The following is a 13,835-nucleotide window of genomic DNA, read 5'->3' as shown; positions in this document are numbered from 1 at the left end:
CCTGCAGACTTACCTAGTCCTGGCATGGATTCAGTATCCGTGGGCTGGCACGGGGAGGGGAGGCAGTGCCAGCCTAGCACAACCTTAGAATTGTGCTCTGAGTAACTTACAAGAGGCTTGCTACAGAGTCACCAAGAGTCTGGCACAATAATAACCAACTCAATCCTAATAAGCCCATGTATAGAGGGGCCCAGGATGCAGAGTGCCTGAGGGGTCCCAGCGCAGATCAAGGCACTACAACAAAGAGGAAAATGAAGGCCATGTTTTGCTGCTTTTTATTACAATGTAAAAACCCGATAAATCCTAGACAGGGAACAAAAAAACTCCAAGGCAGCCTGGTTTTGCACCACTCTGACAAGGGCAGATAAAGGCTTCAGTGCAGGGCACTCACTACCTTTACCGGTGAAGACAAAGACTGTGACCCCAACCAGTCCCAGTGGTTAAACAAACATGGTGGCAGCAGAGCCTGGTGGGTACCCAGCAGCAATGGGAGAGCAGCGGGCCACAGCCTGAAGAGACGAGCTGTTGGGAAGCATCCATGGAGGCAGCGTACAGGACTGGTCAAGGGCAATGGTAAAATCTGTAGGTGCACCAAAGTACGGTGACCCACCCCAGCACAAACCGGTGCCTTTCAAGGCACAACCTAACCCATCACTCCTCTACAGTGGTCACTGGGATGGGGTTTTCCAGGCCAACGACCCCCTCTGTGGCCTGCTTTTTGCGAGCGTCTACTGGCGGCCGAGGCGGTGGGTTGGTCGGTGGGTATTTGATGGTGGCTCCAACTTGCGGCCGCTCCCGGGGCTTGGTTTCAATAGGATTCCACTCTTCGCCACGGATGGCAGCCTGAAGAAGAAAGCTGATGCGTTACCTCCATTTCAATCCCATCCCACCCTATTGTGAAGCACCTACCCCATGTGGTTACTGCATGGTGTTTTACACACTTACATGGTGCCACCTAGTGGCTGAATCCAGAGGTGCGCCAATAGCCTCCCTGAGCCCAACATTTACTGTATTTTTAAAAGCCTCAACGCTAGATACTGAAGCCAAATTGTATTTATTTTTCTTTTTAGTTTTTCATTTCTATTCTGTCATTCACCAAAGAGGTCCAAAACAGCTAATAAGAATATAAAAATAATTTGCGAGAAAAGCAGGTTGTTATTTAAAATACTGCTCAGAGACAGACAAAAGTGCCACTTTCGAGGGGCAGGAGACACAGGACTAGCTTATCTCCCCCAAGCCAAAATCCTGAGGGAAGAGGTGCTTCCTGGGCCCTCTTTCTTAGAGGGAGGACTTTGTAAACTCTTTGAGGCATCGAATTCCATACTGGGGGGCAATCATGGAACAGGCTCTTTCACACATGTAGCCAATTGCACCCCACTCTGGGATGGCATCTGGAGAACAGACTCCCTCAAAGATCTCAATAGCTGTGTTGATTCATATGGCAAAAGGCAGCCCTTACAGCACTGACGGAGGGCCCAAACCACATAGGTTATGATCAGCATCTTGTCTTAGACAGCAAAATGGGTGGGAATCCAGTGTCATTCCTGTAGGGTGGGAGGAATCTGGTTCCCTTTCAGTAAACTGGCTGCAACATCTGAACCAGCTGCAGTTTCCAAACACTTTTAAAGGCAGCCCACATAGCGTACCATGCACTAATCCAACCACAGAGTCCTAGGTCCCTGATTCAAACACAGACACATGGCCTCCTGAAGGACAGGCTTTTCCAGACTCAGACTGTTTGTTGCATGGCCAGTCTGAAATGGACTTATTTGTAAAGTGCCTTCCAGGTGTGCAGAATGAGAGACCAGGACCCTGGTCTGAAAAACACACAGCTTAGCTACAATCTATCTTCTTGGGAAGACAAACCACAGCACAAAGGTAGCCTGCACTTTGTACATTAATGTCACCATCCTTGAGTCATGTACTCCAGTGCAGGACCCACGGATTTATTTTAAATCTGTTGTGACCTGTCTTTCTGAAGTCTAATCAGCATACAGACATCAAAGCAAATTAAAAACAGGACAAAACTCCAAATCAGGGACCAAACTAAGAATGAGCCAGCCAGCTGTACCAAAGGTCTAGTGCAGCCATTTTCAAACACTGTGCTGTGGCACATTGGTGTGCCTCGAGTGGTCCACAAGTGTACCATAGGAATTTGAGGGAAGGTCATTTATTAGTAGGGCCAATAGGGATGTGAGGCCCCCACTGGCAGCAGGGTGTGCCTTGACAATTATCAAGGCACATGAGATGCCATGAGATGAAGAAGACTGAAAATCACTGGTCTAGTGGAAGATCCCTTCTGAATGCCAGTAGATAAAGGGAACTAGGCAGGGCATGCTTTTCAGTGATGGTCCTCCATTCGTAGAATGATCTCCCTAGGGTTATTTGCCTTTAAGCACCTGACGAAGTCTTTCTCCTTAGGTTCCTACTCAGGGGCTCTGAGAGTCTTTTTAGCCTGCTTTAATATTTCTTTCAATCCAGGCTTAAAATCTGTTGAGCTCTCAACAGACATATAGGTTTTTCCTATACCTGTTTTATGCATGTAAGCGGATTTGTGTATTTATGAAATTATAAGAGAAAAGTGGCCTATTCTTTGTTTCCAAAGAATAAACAGAGCAATGTCAAGACCCTGTTTTTACCTGAAGGGTTTCTCATTTTGCATGGTGATGGCAGATTCAACAGATCTGGGGTTTTGCACAAGGAGGGTGGCAAAATATTGCACCTGGAAAGTTAATACGTAATGTGTGTGTGTGTGTGTGTGTGTGTTTTTAATTTATGAGAGATATCACTTATTTGGGACACAAATGCTGAGGAAGCATGAAACAGAGTTAAACTAAGCAGAAACGATGTTTAAATCCTAAAAATGTTGCACAGAAACATGTAACACCAGTATGATACATGTTACTTTAGACCCCAAGATGCTTGATGCCAATTCTTGTTAGCTATAAAATGCCAAAATATATTCAATATTCACTCTTTCCTCAAGGGATATATCTTTATGTCAATGCAACCTGAACTCCAACCAGCAGAGGGAACCAGAGGACCACCATTCCTTCAATCCAACCCACACAGAGTCATTGCGCTCAGGCAGATTGCAGAAGGAAAGTTCTAACTTCCAGAACTGCAACCAAAAGGTTATAAATCACAGCTCTTTACAAAGTAAAGGGGAAAGACCTGGCATGTCAATGTGTTATAGCTGAATTCAGTGACCAGCCTCGAAAGAGGATGAGAAGTAGGGAGGAGACAAGAGAATCAATCAGGCAAGAGGGTCCCCTTGCACCCCACCAAATACTCCTCTCCAGCTACAGAAATGTCCAAGCCTTACTCTTAGGGCTGCAGGTTGGGTTTATCTGGGAGATTAGCCAGAAAAACTGGAGCAGATTTATTGGGCCAAACCAACTTTAATCAGTGGTGTTGATTGGGAAGGACCCACTTGTTTATTATTATTAAACACTTTTTTCTGGTGTATTTCAGACATGGGGAATGAAACACAAAAGGCTATAGGATTGCCTCCCTTTCTAAACCATGTGCCATAGTTTCTGTTGTTAAATTATCCCACATTTCCTTCAATATCTCAAAAGAGCATCAAGAGTGAAGTTGTATTGACACAGAACCAACTAATTACACAGGCCTACAAAATTGAGGGTCAGAAATGTTTTTCCTAAACTTTATGGTGGTTTGATATGAATTTGGGGTGCCGATTCCAAAAATGGCATCCGTTTTCCCCATCACGTCTAGTTTTGGAGATATAGTATAGCCTCATTAGTGAACGGTTCAAGCATCTTCCTCATGAGGAAGCCATGGTGTAGACTTCCTCATGAGGAAGCTGCTTGAACCATTCACTAAAGAGGCTATACTATATCTCCAAAACTAGACGTGATAGGGCAAAACGGATGCCATTTTTGGAATCGGCACCCCAAATATACCCAGGAATTGGTGCAATGTTTAAGGAAGCAAAATGTGTGTTGGCCTGTGTTATCTATCCTGCAAAAAGGGAGATGACCAATCTGCCACAAAATTATTTAAGTGGTCCACAACCCCATTTACTACCTTCATGGTGCAAAGGTGACAATGGCCACTTACCACTAAGTAGATTCCACTTGCAATGGCAAGACAGACGGTGCCGAGGATGGTGGCGAGCAGGAATGCCGCTGGGACTGCCAGGCTGCAGAAGGAAGAGAGAGGACTTCTCACTGGACAAATGGAGGCACATCTCATGCATGAGACAAGGAAGAACCCCGAATATTCCTGACCCCAAAATGATTTCCATGCAGAGCTATGCTGACTGCATTTTGGTCTGGTCCGGTTGTTTTAATGAGATGCCTCCAGGCTTCCCAACATGTTTGAAACTTATAAAACAAGAGTTCAGGCTCTTAAAAGATCCCTAGACCACAATCTCCCAGCACCTGAAGCGGTGAACCAAATGCTGCCCCCCAAGCCAGTGGTGTACTAGTTGTGCCACTCCTCTTCCCACACCCTGGATTCAAAGAGAGGGACGGTGTGGAAGTCTGAAGGAGAGAGATGGGCTATTGTCTCCCTAGCCTGCCACTCTCCTCTTCAGTTCTTCCTTCCCTTTGTCCCCCTCTTTTTCAAATCCAGGGAGTGGAAGAAGGTGAGTGGACAAAAGCACCCTTCCTCCATCAATCAACTGCTCGAAGCAACTGCCAGGCAGCCCAATCCTGAGCTGCTCAGCACTCAAAGTAGCAGCGGTGCCAAAAGGGCGATCACTGTATCCTAAGTGCGCCAGGCACCTGCCAGCATCTCCTCAGGGGAAGGGCACAGGTCTCGCAATGGGGCTACTCAAGTCAGTGCTGGCTATTTTGCCAATGCAAAGTTCAGAGGCCTTGTATTGGGCCAGGAGGCCTGATGCAGGGTCCTGAATCTGGCGGAGCAGAGCTCCACTGGTTCTGCCCCCCGCCCGACCCGCTCTCTCCCACCCCGGAATGCCTCCCCCCCCCACCCTGACTAATCTCTCTGCTGCCTGGAGTTCGCTCCTTGCTCCAGGCAATGTGCAATGGGCTTCTGGCTGGTGCTGGGCTCAGCACAGACTGGCACTGGGCTGGCACCAATGCTGACCCGCTGCTGAGTGTTGTGGGCATGCCTTATCACATGTTTGCAACACTCAGAACCAGCATAGGACTGGCACGCAGAGCTCAGGATTGGGCTCTCTGTTGGCCTCCTGGATGAACCAGTTCGGAAAGCCCAGGCAAAACCAGTCTGCACTAAGTGACCCTGAGGCGACACTTTGAATCAAGGATCAGATAACTAAGGTTCAAGCTATACATTACTGCTAATACCTGGCTTGACCTTGAGTGTTTCCATTTTCTGATGTTAATAACAGCTTTGTCAGCACTGTGGTCCCCATCTGGATTGCCCCCCATGCGCTATTTACCCTGGAGGCAAAGCTTTCTATTGTCATCATTGGGAGGGAGGAGAGATGGGATGTTGCTAGATCAATAAACCTGCCCTTTACACACAAACCGTGAAATTACCTGGCATGTAGCAATGCTCGGATGTAGTAATTCCTAGTGAGGGGTCCAAACACTTTCACCACAGCTGTGAAATATCGTTGACCACTATGGAGGATGGAAGCAAAAAGACAAAGAGAGTGCAATGACTCATATTCCCCCTCCAGAAAAGCCTCAGTGATGCCCAAAACCAATCGATGGGATCGTTTGGCCCACTTTGTACCCTCGCAATACAGTCATTGCCAAGCCACAAACAAAGCCTCACTTATATTCCTGCCCTTTTCTATGTCTAGTTAGCATTCAATTTTCACCAACACCTCTGGGGCTGCCTGACACAACGCTGATGATCTCTACCAAAGAAGTCAGCCTTTCATCTGTGTCCAACTGCACATTCACCACAATGGCGAAATGGAACTTCCTTGTACAGAGACCGTTTGCCTCTCTGTTTCTGTTGCAGGGGGAGGAACAGCAGTGCGGAACGGCTTCCCCTTCATGCCCTGCTCGTGGGTTTCCCTTCGTGAGATTAGGCACCATGAGAAGTGGATGCTGGACAAAATGACACTCCAGTCTGACCTGGAGGGGCTCCTCTTGTGCTCTTTCAAAATCCAAACAGGGCTTCCTCCCACAAACTGATGTAGTGGGAATAGGCAGGAAGTGGACTTGCGAAGCTCACCACAAGCCCGGGGCCACAAGACACCCAGTTGTTCAAGCTAAATCACTGGATACGCATGTGATTCTACTATGACAATGTTTTCAAAAGCGCAAGGGGCTGTACAAACACTGCATCACTCCTAAAGCTAACTGCTCTTGGGCTGAACACACACACACACACACACACACACAATTAAGATTGTACCCACAAAAGCTGAATTTTGTGACTTCAGAAATTATGCAAAAGTGAGTACAAAACTGCAACATTTATTCTGCTACATGTGTAGGGGCAATTAACTATGCAGGGCATGTTTCAGAGGTTTCACCTGTCATTAAAACCTAAAATAAAAATATTACTTTACATTTGCATAGCCTTTTCTTAGCATGCAAAGAGCTTCTTCAGAAGCATAAGGGCTAGGAGCTTGAATCTTGTTTTTAAAGAAAGCTCAGATCATTAGTGTGTGGAATTCTGTACCAAATATAGGCATCATATTCTGCAGCCGTTTCGCCCCAAATTAAAGAATGCACTAAGCCTTGATGACACCTGTCGCTCGAAAGGCCAGGAACCCAGCACTTACCACCTCTGCATGGTAGATCCCTTGATCCGTTTCCCTCGGGGGTATTCCAGCAGGCAAACAAACACTCCAGCTCCTCTTTGGGGAACCAGTTAAGGGGAAGAAAAGCTCATCCATGACCCATTGTACTGGGATAGTAAAAACAGAAATAAACCTCTTGAAAAGCTCCCTCCATAGTGGCTCAGACACTCCATATGAGATGAACAGGGCCAGTCATTCTTGTCCTGCTAAATGTAAAAGAGTCATCCCTTTAAAAAGTGCCTCTTCAGGCAAGTTGCAGGGAATCTGACTCTATGGGGGGCATTTAAAACAATGTCCAGAATGCAACCACCTTGCCACACAACTTGTAGCCTCACATTGCTATTCTACAAATGGGAAACGCAGGCCGAGAGGCAGGGACATGACCGTGGCCGATTCATGAGATGGTGGCTAAACTTGTCTCACCGAGTCAAATCCGTAAGACTCCCTCTGAGCAACCCTGGCTCAAGACATGTGTGGCCCCTGAAGCTTTTCCTGTCCCAACCTTTCACCAGCTCTCCCCTCCTGAGCTTTAAACTTTGCAAAGGACAGAAGAAAAATTCCTTCACAGATACCATCTATGGCAGTTATTTTCTACTTTTAATATCATCCTATCCCCCTCAATCACTCTCCATCATCTGCATCCAGTACTAAGATATGTCCCAATTCGTCAGCCACAGAAATTCCAAATTTGCAACCCTCGGGTTCTGCAAGAAGATCTAGATTAAGCAAACCAATGGGATTGCATTTGTTTGCTCCAGTTGTATAAGCTGGTGAGTGTGGGGGTGGGATGGGAGTGGAACAGAAGTGATACGCAGCTGGGGTGGGTGGGTGCAAATAGTAAGGACTTGTGCAAGGCATAGAGTCACCATTGCCTGACACCATCCCCAGGGAACCCAACGGTGATGCTTCCACCACCTGAGTCTTCCACAGATATGCAGCACACATTTATGAACTTCTCTCCCAGTTACATAGTTACACTCTGAAATTCCAGGACAGACACTGGGGTCCTGTGCAGCAGTTACTGGGCAATCCACACATAGCTCGTCACCCATGATGGCTGTGCTATGCCTTTCCACCTGGCAAAACACACATGTGCCATTGTCACAGGAAGCTTGCCCACTGCACAGGACTGTCTTTTAGTTTCATGGCAATTATAATCTACTTTCCATAAAGAAATTCTGTAACGTCAGAAGCTTGAAGAGGTTTCAAAGGCAGTATCTGAGATTGTAGGGGTCTGCCATAAAATTTCAGATGTATGTAACATGTAAAAATAATAATACCCCCCTCAAAGGCAGCTGCGGTTATAAAATTCATCTGGGGTGGGATGGGGGAGCTTTTTCACAAAAAAGGATACATTGAATAGGCACCAGCATTTAACCAGTAGTACCAGCATTTGAACTGACCAGAAACTGCCACGATGCCACCAGTCACTAGAACTAAATGAGAGAGACAGAGAGAGAGAGAATATAATTTTATTTGGATTCAAGCTGTTAGCCCTTCTATCCAACACAAACAAATGATTTTTAAAATTGCAAGAGGGAGCAAAGAGAGAGAAAAAGAACAGGGTGTCCTGAATCCATTTTTTCATTGTATATAAAAGACTCACTGAAAATCTCATGTTCTAACTTGGGGGAAAAATTATTAAGCCATTTCTGCCCAGTGATGCATAATGCTACAGGGATCAAATGTGTACATCTGTGGGTTGTGCAGAAATGGGTTAAATCTCATGAGGAAAAGCTTCAGGCAGCTGTTTAAATGGTTAACCCGGCCTTGGTGGAAGCAGGAACTGCCCAGTGATGCATAATGCTACAGGGATCAAATGTGTACATCTGTGGGTTGTGCAGAAATGGGTTAAATCTCATGAGGAAAAGCTTCAGGCAGCTGTTTAAATGGTTAACCCGGCCTTGGTGGAAGCAGGAACTAATTTCTAAGAAAATAGGTGCTGGGGCTGAAGGCCAGGTAGAGGTTGGTTGGCAACCTTCAGTCTCCAAAGACTATGGTATAAGCCTACAGCACCCAGTATTCCCAAGCGGTCTCCCATCCAAGTACTAACCAGGCCTGACCCTGCTTAGCTTCCAAGGTGCTGCTCCTTTCCCTGGAATCGTGATGCTTAATCCCAGATGCATGGGGATCACTTGTGGTTAGTTCTGAGTGGAAGACAAACTGTGTATGTTCAGAGGCATTGTTTTCTTCACTGCTGTTTCACATGCCCCAGGACTGAAAACTGGCATTCAGACCAATTCTGGGGCTGAAACTAAGTTCAAAAACTAAGCCCTTGATTTGGAACTAAGCCAGAAGATAAAGGAACATGCACAACAAAGAAGCATCAGTGATCACTTACTAATCATAGTTAGGGTTAGCTTTGCACTTTCACATCTACTGTCTCAGCAATGCTTTTAACAGCCCTGTAAGGTGGACTAATGTTATCTACCATATTGGGGGAGGTGGGATATAGTTTAGAAATAGCAGCTAGCTAGAGGATGCCCAATGAAACACTAGAGGCCGGGCAAACAAAAGAGAATAAGAGCCCAATTCTATGCATGTCTACTCAGAAGTAAGTCCCATTAGAGTTAATGGGACTTACTCCCAGGAAAGTGTGGATAGGATTGTGCTGTAATTCTCCACAGAATGTTTGATTGGCTTGTGGAATTCATAGCCACAAGATGACTGGCCAGCTTTAAAAGTGGGTTACAGTGCAATCCTAAGCATGTCTACTCAGCCAGAAGTTCCATTGTATTCAGTGAAGCTTAATTCCAGGAAGGTGTGTCTGTCCCTCCACATCTAGTAGCTATGACAGCCAAACAAAATCTCCCTCCAAATACCAGCTGGTAATGGCAGGAGAGGCGGCAACTTGCCTTCTTGCTCCACTTAGAGACTTCAGGTTGTCACTCTGTGAAGTCAAAAGCAGGCCTAGAGGGACCTGGGGTCTGATTCAGCAAAACTCTGTCACCTTCTTAGCAGGAATGGATCCTCCACATGCAGGAGCAGAAAGGTGGACTGCTGCCTTCAACTTCTGCTTGTGGACTTTCCCAAATTAACTTTTTTGGGGGAACAGGATGCTGGAGCAGACAGCTCCCTTTGGAAAGTCAGGCTGTTCTGAAAATCTTGTCATGCCTGGAGGTTGTGGCATACGTTCACGGCCAAGACAAAGCAGGGGACTTCCCGCCTTGCGCCGCCACTCTCCCCCGCAATGCAGCACCACCCTCAGCTTCACTTCCTACAGGGCCACCTGACTACAGGCTGCTGAATGGAAACCCCCTGGACCGCTTCACCATCATTAGATCTTCATCAGAAAGAGGAACAAGGAACCCAGAAGTGAGTGCCTCTCCTATTTTCAGCCACAACCTCCTTCTCTTGCAGAGATTCCACTAGAGGTGCTTCTTTCTCACCAGCAAATGCTCTGGCAGACTGCCCAGCTGGAGGGCCTGCTTCATGCTCTCTTTGGTAGAACAGATTAAGGCCCGCTAAGCTACACTTGCTGATGGTTCATCTCAACTCCAGGAGCAGGGGCCTGTTTTACAGCGCAGATGCATCAGTCGCAGAGCACATTAGAGCACACTTGAACCCACAGGCCTTGGCAGCCAGCAGATGTACTGCACGGTCACCTTGTTGGGATCACAGTGTAAAGACCAACCATGCAGGAATTCAAGGAGCTTACAAAAAACTACCACCTCAAGGCACAGGCTGGAAAGGGTCCCCTAAGCCCATTATTTTGAGAAAACAAATGACATTTCGAAATGTGCCTTCTGTTCAGGTGGTTAAATGGCCCACAAGCCCTTCCTGAGCAACCAGGAGACTTTTGCACAATTCTTTTAGAATCTTGAGAAAAATGCCAGTGACCTCTAATGCAAAGCTAAGTTTCTAGCTCTCAGGGTTCCGGGCAAATAATGAGGGGGGGGGGGAAGGGGAGGAACACAAATGCACACAAGCTCTCTGGCACAGCATTTCCACCTCTCTGTTGCTCTGGCAAGTGTTGCACTTTTCCTTCTGTGGTAGCTGTTTTTGCAAGTGACACCACGACAGCTGGAGGCCACAGCTGTGCAAGGGGCCAGTGGCTTGGCCTGACAGCCAGGGCTCTGCTCTTCACTTTCCTTCCCCAGCTGGGCCTCTTCTGAAGGACCAGGCAGCTGCACAGTCACACTTTGTACCCTGCTGCACACCAATGGAGTAGCTAATGATAGTGTAGCCCAGTGCCAAGCTCAAAATGATGCCCTGGAAGTGACATCACACCTGGGCTTTTAAAAAAGTGAAAACGGGAGAAAATCTGCCTCCTCCTCCAAGCAGCTTGCTGGCCACTTGCTATGCCAACTCCCTCCAGGCTTTCCCCATATTAACACTTATTGGTTCCCTGCTGACACCAAATGATAACACCAAATTGACTCTTGGAACAATCAGCCTCATTGATCAGTTCTGAGTTAAGAGAATTCAGCTTTTGTTACATAATGCAGTTGTGTTTTTTTTAATCTGGTTATTTGGCTATAACTTTTGATAGAACGGAGATATTCTGATGTGGTTTGTTTCATTGCATTCTGCATTAAATGCTATATAACGTGATGGAATTATTCAAAAAATACTAAGGTATTCACAATTTTGGCCACGTGTCTAGCTCAGGTTGTTGCACCAGACAACAAGCTTTCGGGGGGCAACTGCTACCCCCTCCGCCCCCTTAGCTATACCACTGCATATACATACAGCAGCCAGCCTCACTCCCAGCAGGGTCCAGGGGAGACAGTGCCTGGTGGTAACCATAACAAAGGGGCTGCTAGTTTGTGCTCTGTGTGCAAAACGTGTGCCATTGGTTTGCTTGTGATGTGGTGCTGAGGCAGCCTTAGAAGGGGATGGGGCACATTCAGGGAAGAGAAGTCTGCACGCTGCCCCCTGGATCTGGACACAACTGCTTGGCTTCCAGAAGACTCCAGCAGCCGCCACACTGGCAGACTGGCCCAGGACAAAGTGGTGCATAGGTTTGCACCAGCCCAGAAATGACACGCCTGGCCGAGCAGAGTGAGCCAATGCAATAAGTCCTATGACATTTCCTTCCCTTATTTTTGGCTCTTCTACTTCCTCAATCTGGCCACTGAAGGTGCTCTGGGTTTGCTCAGCTCCACTGTCAGGTGGGTCACAGCTGGGCCAGAAGATTTTGTGGGGATACAAATTACAACGATCACCCTCTCTTCCAGGAGCACAAAGGAAGCCCATGGCTCAGCACACTGGGGAGAAATGGGGGGGCTTCTGTGCCTGAGGTTACAATGCCCCCCCTGCACACCAGCATGGGAGCAGATAAACATCACTGAACACGGGGGGGGGGGCTTCCTTCTGAGTTTAACTCCACAGGATGGTGCTATAAGAGTGTGCTGGATTGCATGCACACAGAGAAGCCCCCCCCCCAGGGTTGCTTGCAGAGGTCACTGGACACGCTTTTGCCACTTGAAGGGTCGCCACTAATTCGAACACTGGAGAGATCTGAGCTTCCATAACAGCGCCCAGAATATTACAACTGTGTGTTTCGCGGGGGGTGGGGGTGGGTGGGATGGATGATGAGAGTTTAAAAGTAAAAGGATCTGATAGCAGGTTGGAAGCTCCCCAGTTTTGTCATCTACGCAAGACTGACGGGGGGGGGGGGATGGCGTAACTAGAAGGGAGTGCAAAGCACTAACAGCCCAATTCTATGTATGTCTACTCAGAAGTCCCATTAGTCAATGGGTCTTACTCCCAGGAAAGTGTGGATAGGATGGGGTTGTAAGTCTTGCAGGGAGCCTCACCGCAGCGTGCAAGGGGCCCCTGCCCTTCGGAGTCATGCTAGGCGGGGGGGGGGAGGGCAAAGGAGGTGCACGCCTGGAATGGCTTCTTGCACACTGCGGTGAGGCTCCCTGCAAAACTTAGTGCTTGGCACCCCCTCTAGCAACGCCACTGCTGGGGGGGGCAATCAGGAATTCAAGTCAACTCCAAACTTCTTGCGGCAGGCAAACTCTTCCCCCCCCCCCGTCTCGCAGAACGAAGGAGTTACTGTGTTGCAACCAGTTGGAAGCAGCGCCCCCCCCCCCCGCCTGCAAAGATGAGGCGCCTTCTTCGTAACCTCCCCCGTATGGAGCTGTTTCCCCTCCGTTCCCCTTTCGCAAGAGTCCCCCCAAAGCACCCAGACATCTGAACAGGCAAGACTTTCGTGTGCCCAGCCTGCAGGGGCTCCTCTGAGCCCAGAGCCCCAAATCCTGGCCAGGAGGCGGCTGCACTCTGCCCATGATCAGGAGCCCTCCGCCCCAGTTCATTCAGCCTTCTCTTCCACCCCCCCCCCCCCGAACGACTCACTCAGGCCGGCGGCCAGCGCTTGCTCGTTCGCCCACATGGCCCACTCGATGCGCCCCATCGCGCTGCGCTCAGAGCCGCACCGGAGCCAGGAGGGATGGAGGCAGCCGGCGAGCCTTTGGCAGCCCCGCTACGTCCCTTCCTGCACGGGCCCTGCGCAGCTCCTCCTCTCCGGGCCAGCCAGAAACGCCCCGCAGCCGCTGGGGCACCGCCTGCGGGAGGGACTTGCCCGGGCAGCCGCGCCCGGCTTGGCTTCCCCTCCTTCCCCCAAAGACAAGCGCCCACCCCCGGCTCCCTGGCCCAAAGCTGGTTAAAGACCGAGCCGCTCTGCCCGTCTGACCCCCTTCTCTCCTTAGAACTAGCAGCGCAAACCTTCGAGTCACTCAGCACTCTTCTTCAGTGGGCAAATACCGTGTGCCAAGCGAGCCCAGGCAGGGAAAAGCAGGTCTCAAACTCATTTCTGCCCAGCCCATCAGTGTACACATTGGATCCCTGTTGCACTGGGCAGAAATGGCTTAAGAAGAATCAGCTTGTGCTGCAGCGCACAAAGGAAGGTTAAAAATGGTTGGTTGGCAACCTTCACTCTCTAAAGACTATGGTTTAAGCCTACAGCACCTGGTATTCCCAGGCGGTCTCCCACCCAAGTACTAACCAGGCCTGACCCTGCTTAGCTTCCAAGATCAGACATGTGCAGGGTAACAGAAGAGAGTGGGCATTTGCTTAGGAGCCCACACATCCATGGTTTTAGGGCCCAGTCCTATCCAACTTTCCAGCACTGGTGCAGCTGCAATACAGCCCCAAGGTAAGGAACAAATGT

General features: G+C 48.6%; 1 protein-coding gene across 1 annotated transcript; it reads right to left on the bottom strand.

Annotated features, from left to right (window-relative positions):
* Nucleotides 1-259: 259 nt before the first annotated feature.
* Nucleotides 260-13,181, bottom strand: CYBA (cytochrome b-245 alpha chain). Its single transcript, XM_066637502.1, has 6 exons — nucleotides 13,022-13,181; nucleotides 8,070-8,151; nucleotides 6,698-6,772; nucleotides 5,493-5,576; nucleotides 4,084-4,165; nucleotides 260-843 (listed from the first exon to the last, which is right to left on the bottom strand). The coding sequence occupies exons 1-6, from the start codon at nucleotides 13,077-13,079 to the stop codon at nucleotides 652-654; spliced, it is 573 nt and encodes a 190-aa protein (XP_066493599.1). The 5' UTR covers nucleotides 13,080-13,181; the 3' UTR covers nucleotides 260-651.
* Nucleotides 13,182-13,835: the final 654 nt, after the last annotated feature.

The sequence above is a fragment of the Tiliqua scincoides genome, chromosome 9 (assembly GCF_035046505.1).
Source record: "Tiliqua scincoides isolate rTilSci1 chromosome 9, rTilSci1.hap2, whole genome shotgun sequence".
Lineage (NCBI taxonomy): Eukaryota > Metazoa > Chordata > Lepidosauria > Squamata > Scincidae > Tiliqua > Tiliqua scincoides.
The sequence above is the reverse complement of the archived record's forward strand: the minus strand, read 5'-3'. Positions and strand labels throughout refer to the sequence as shown.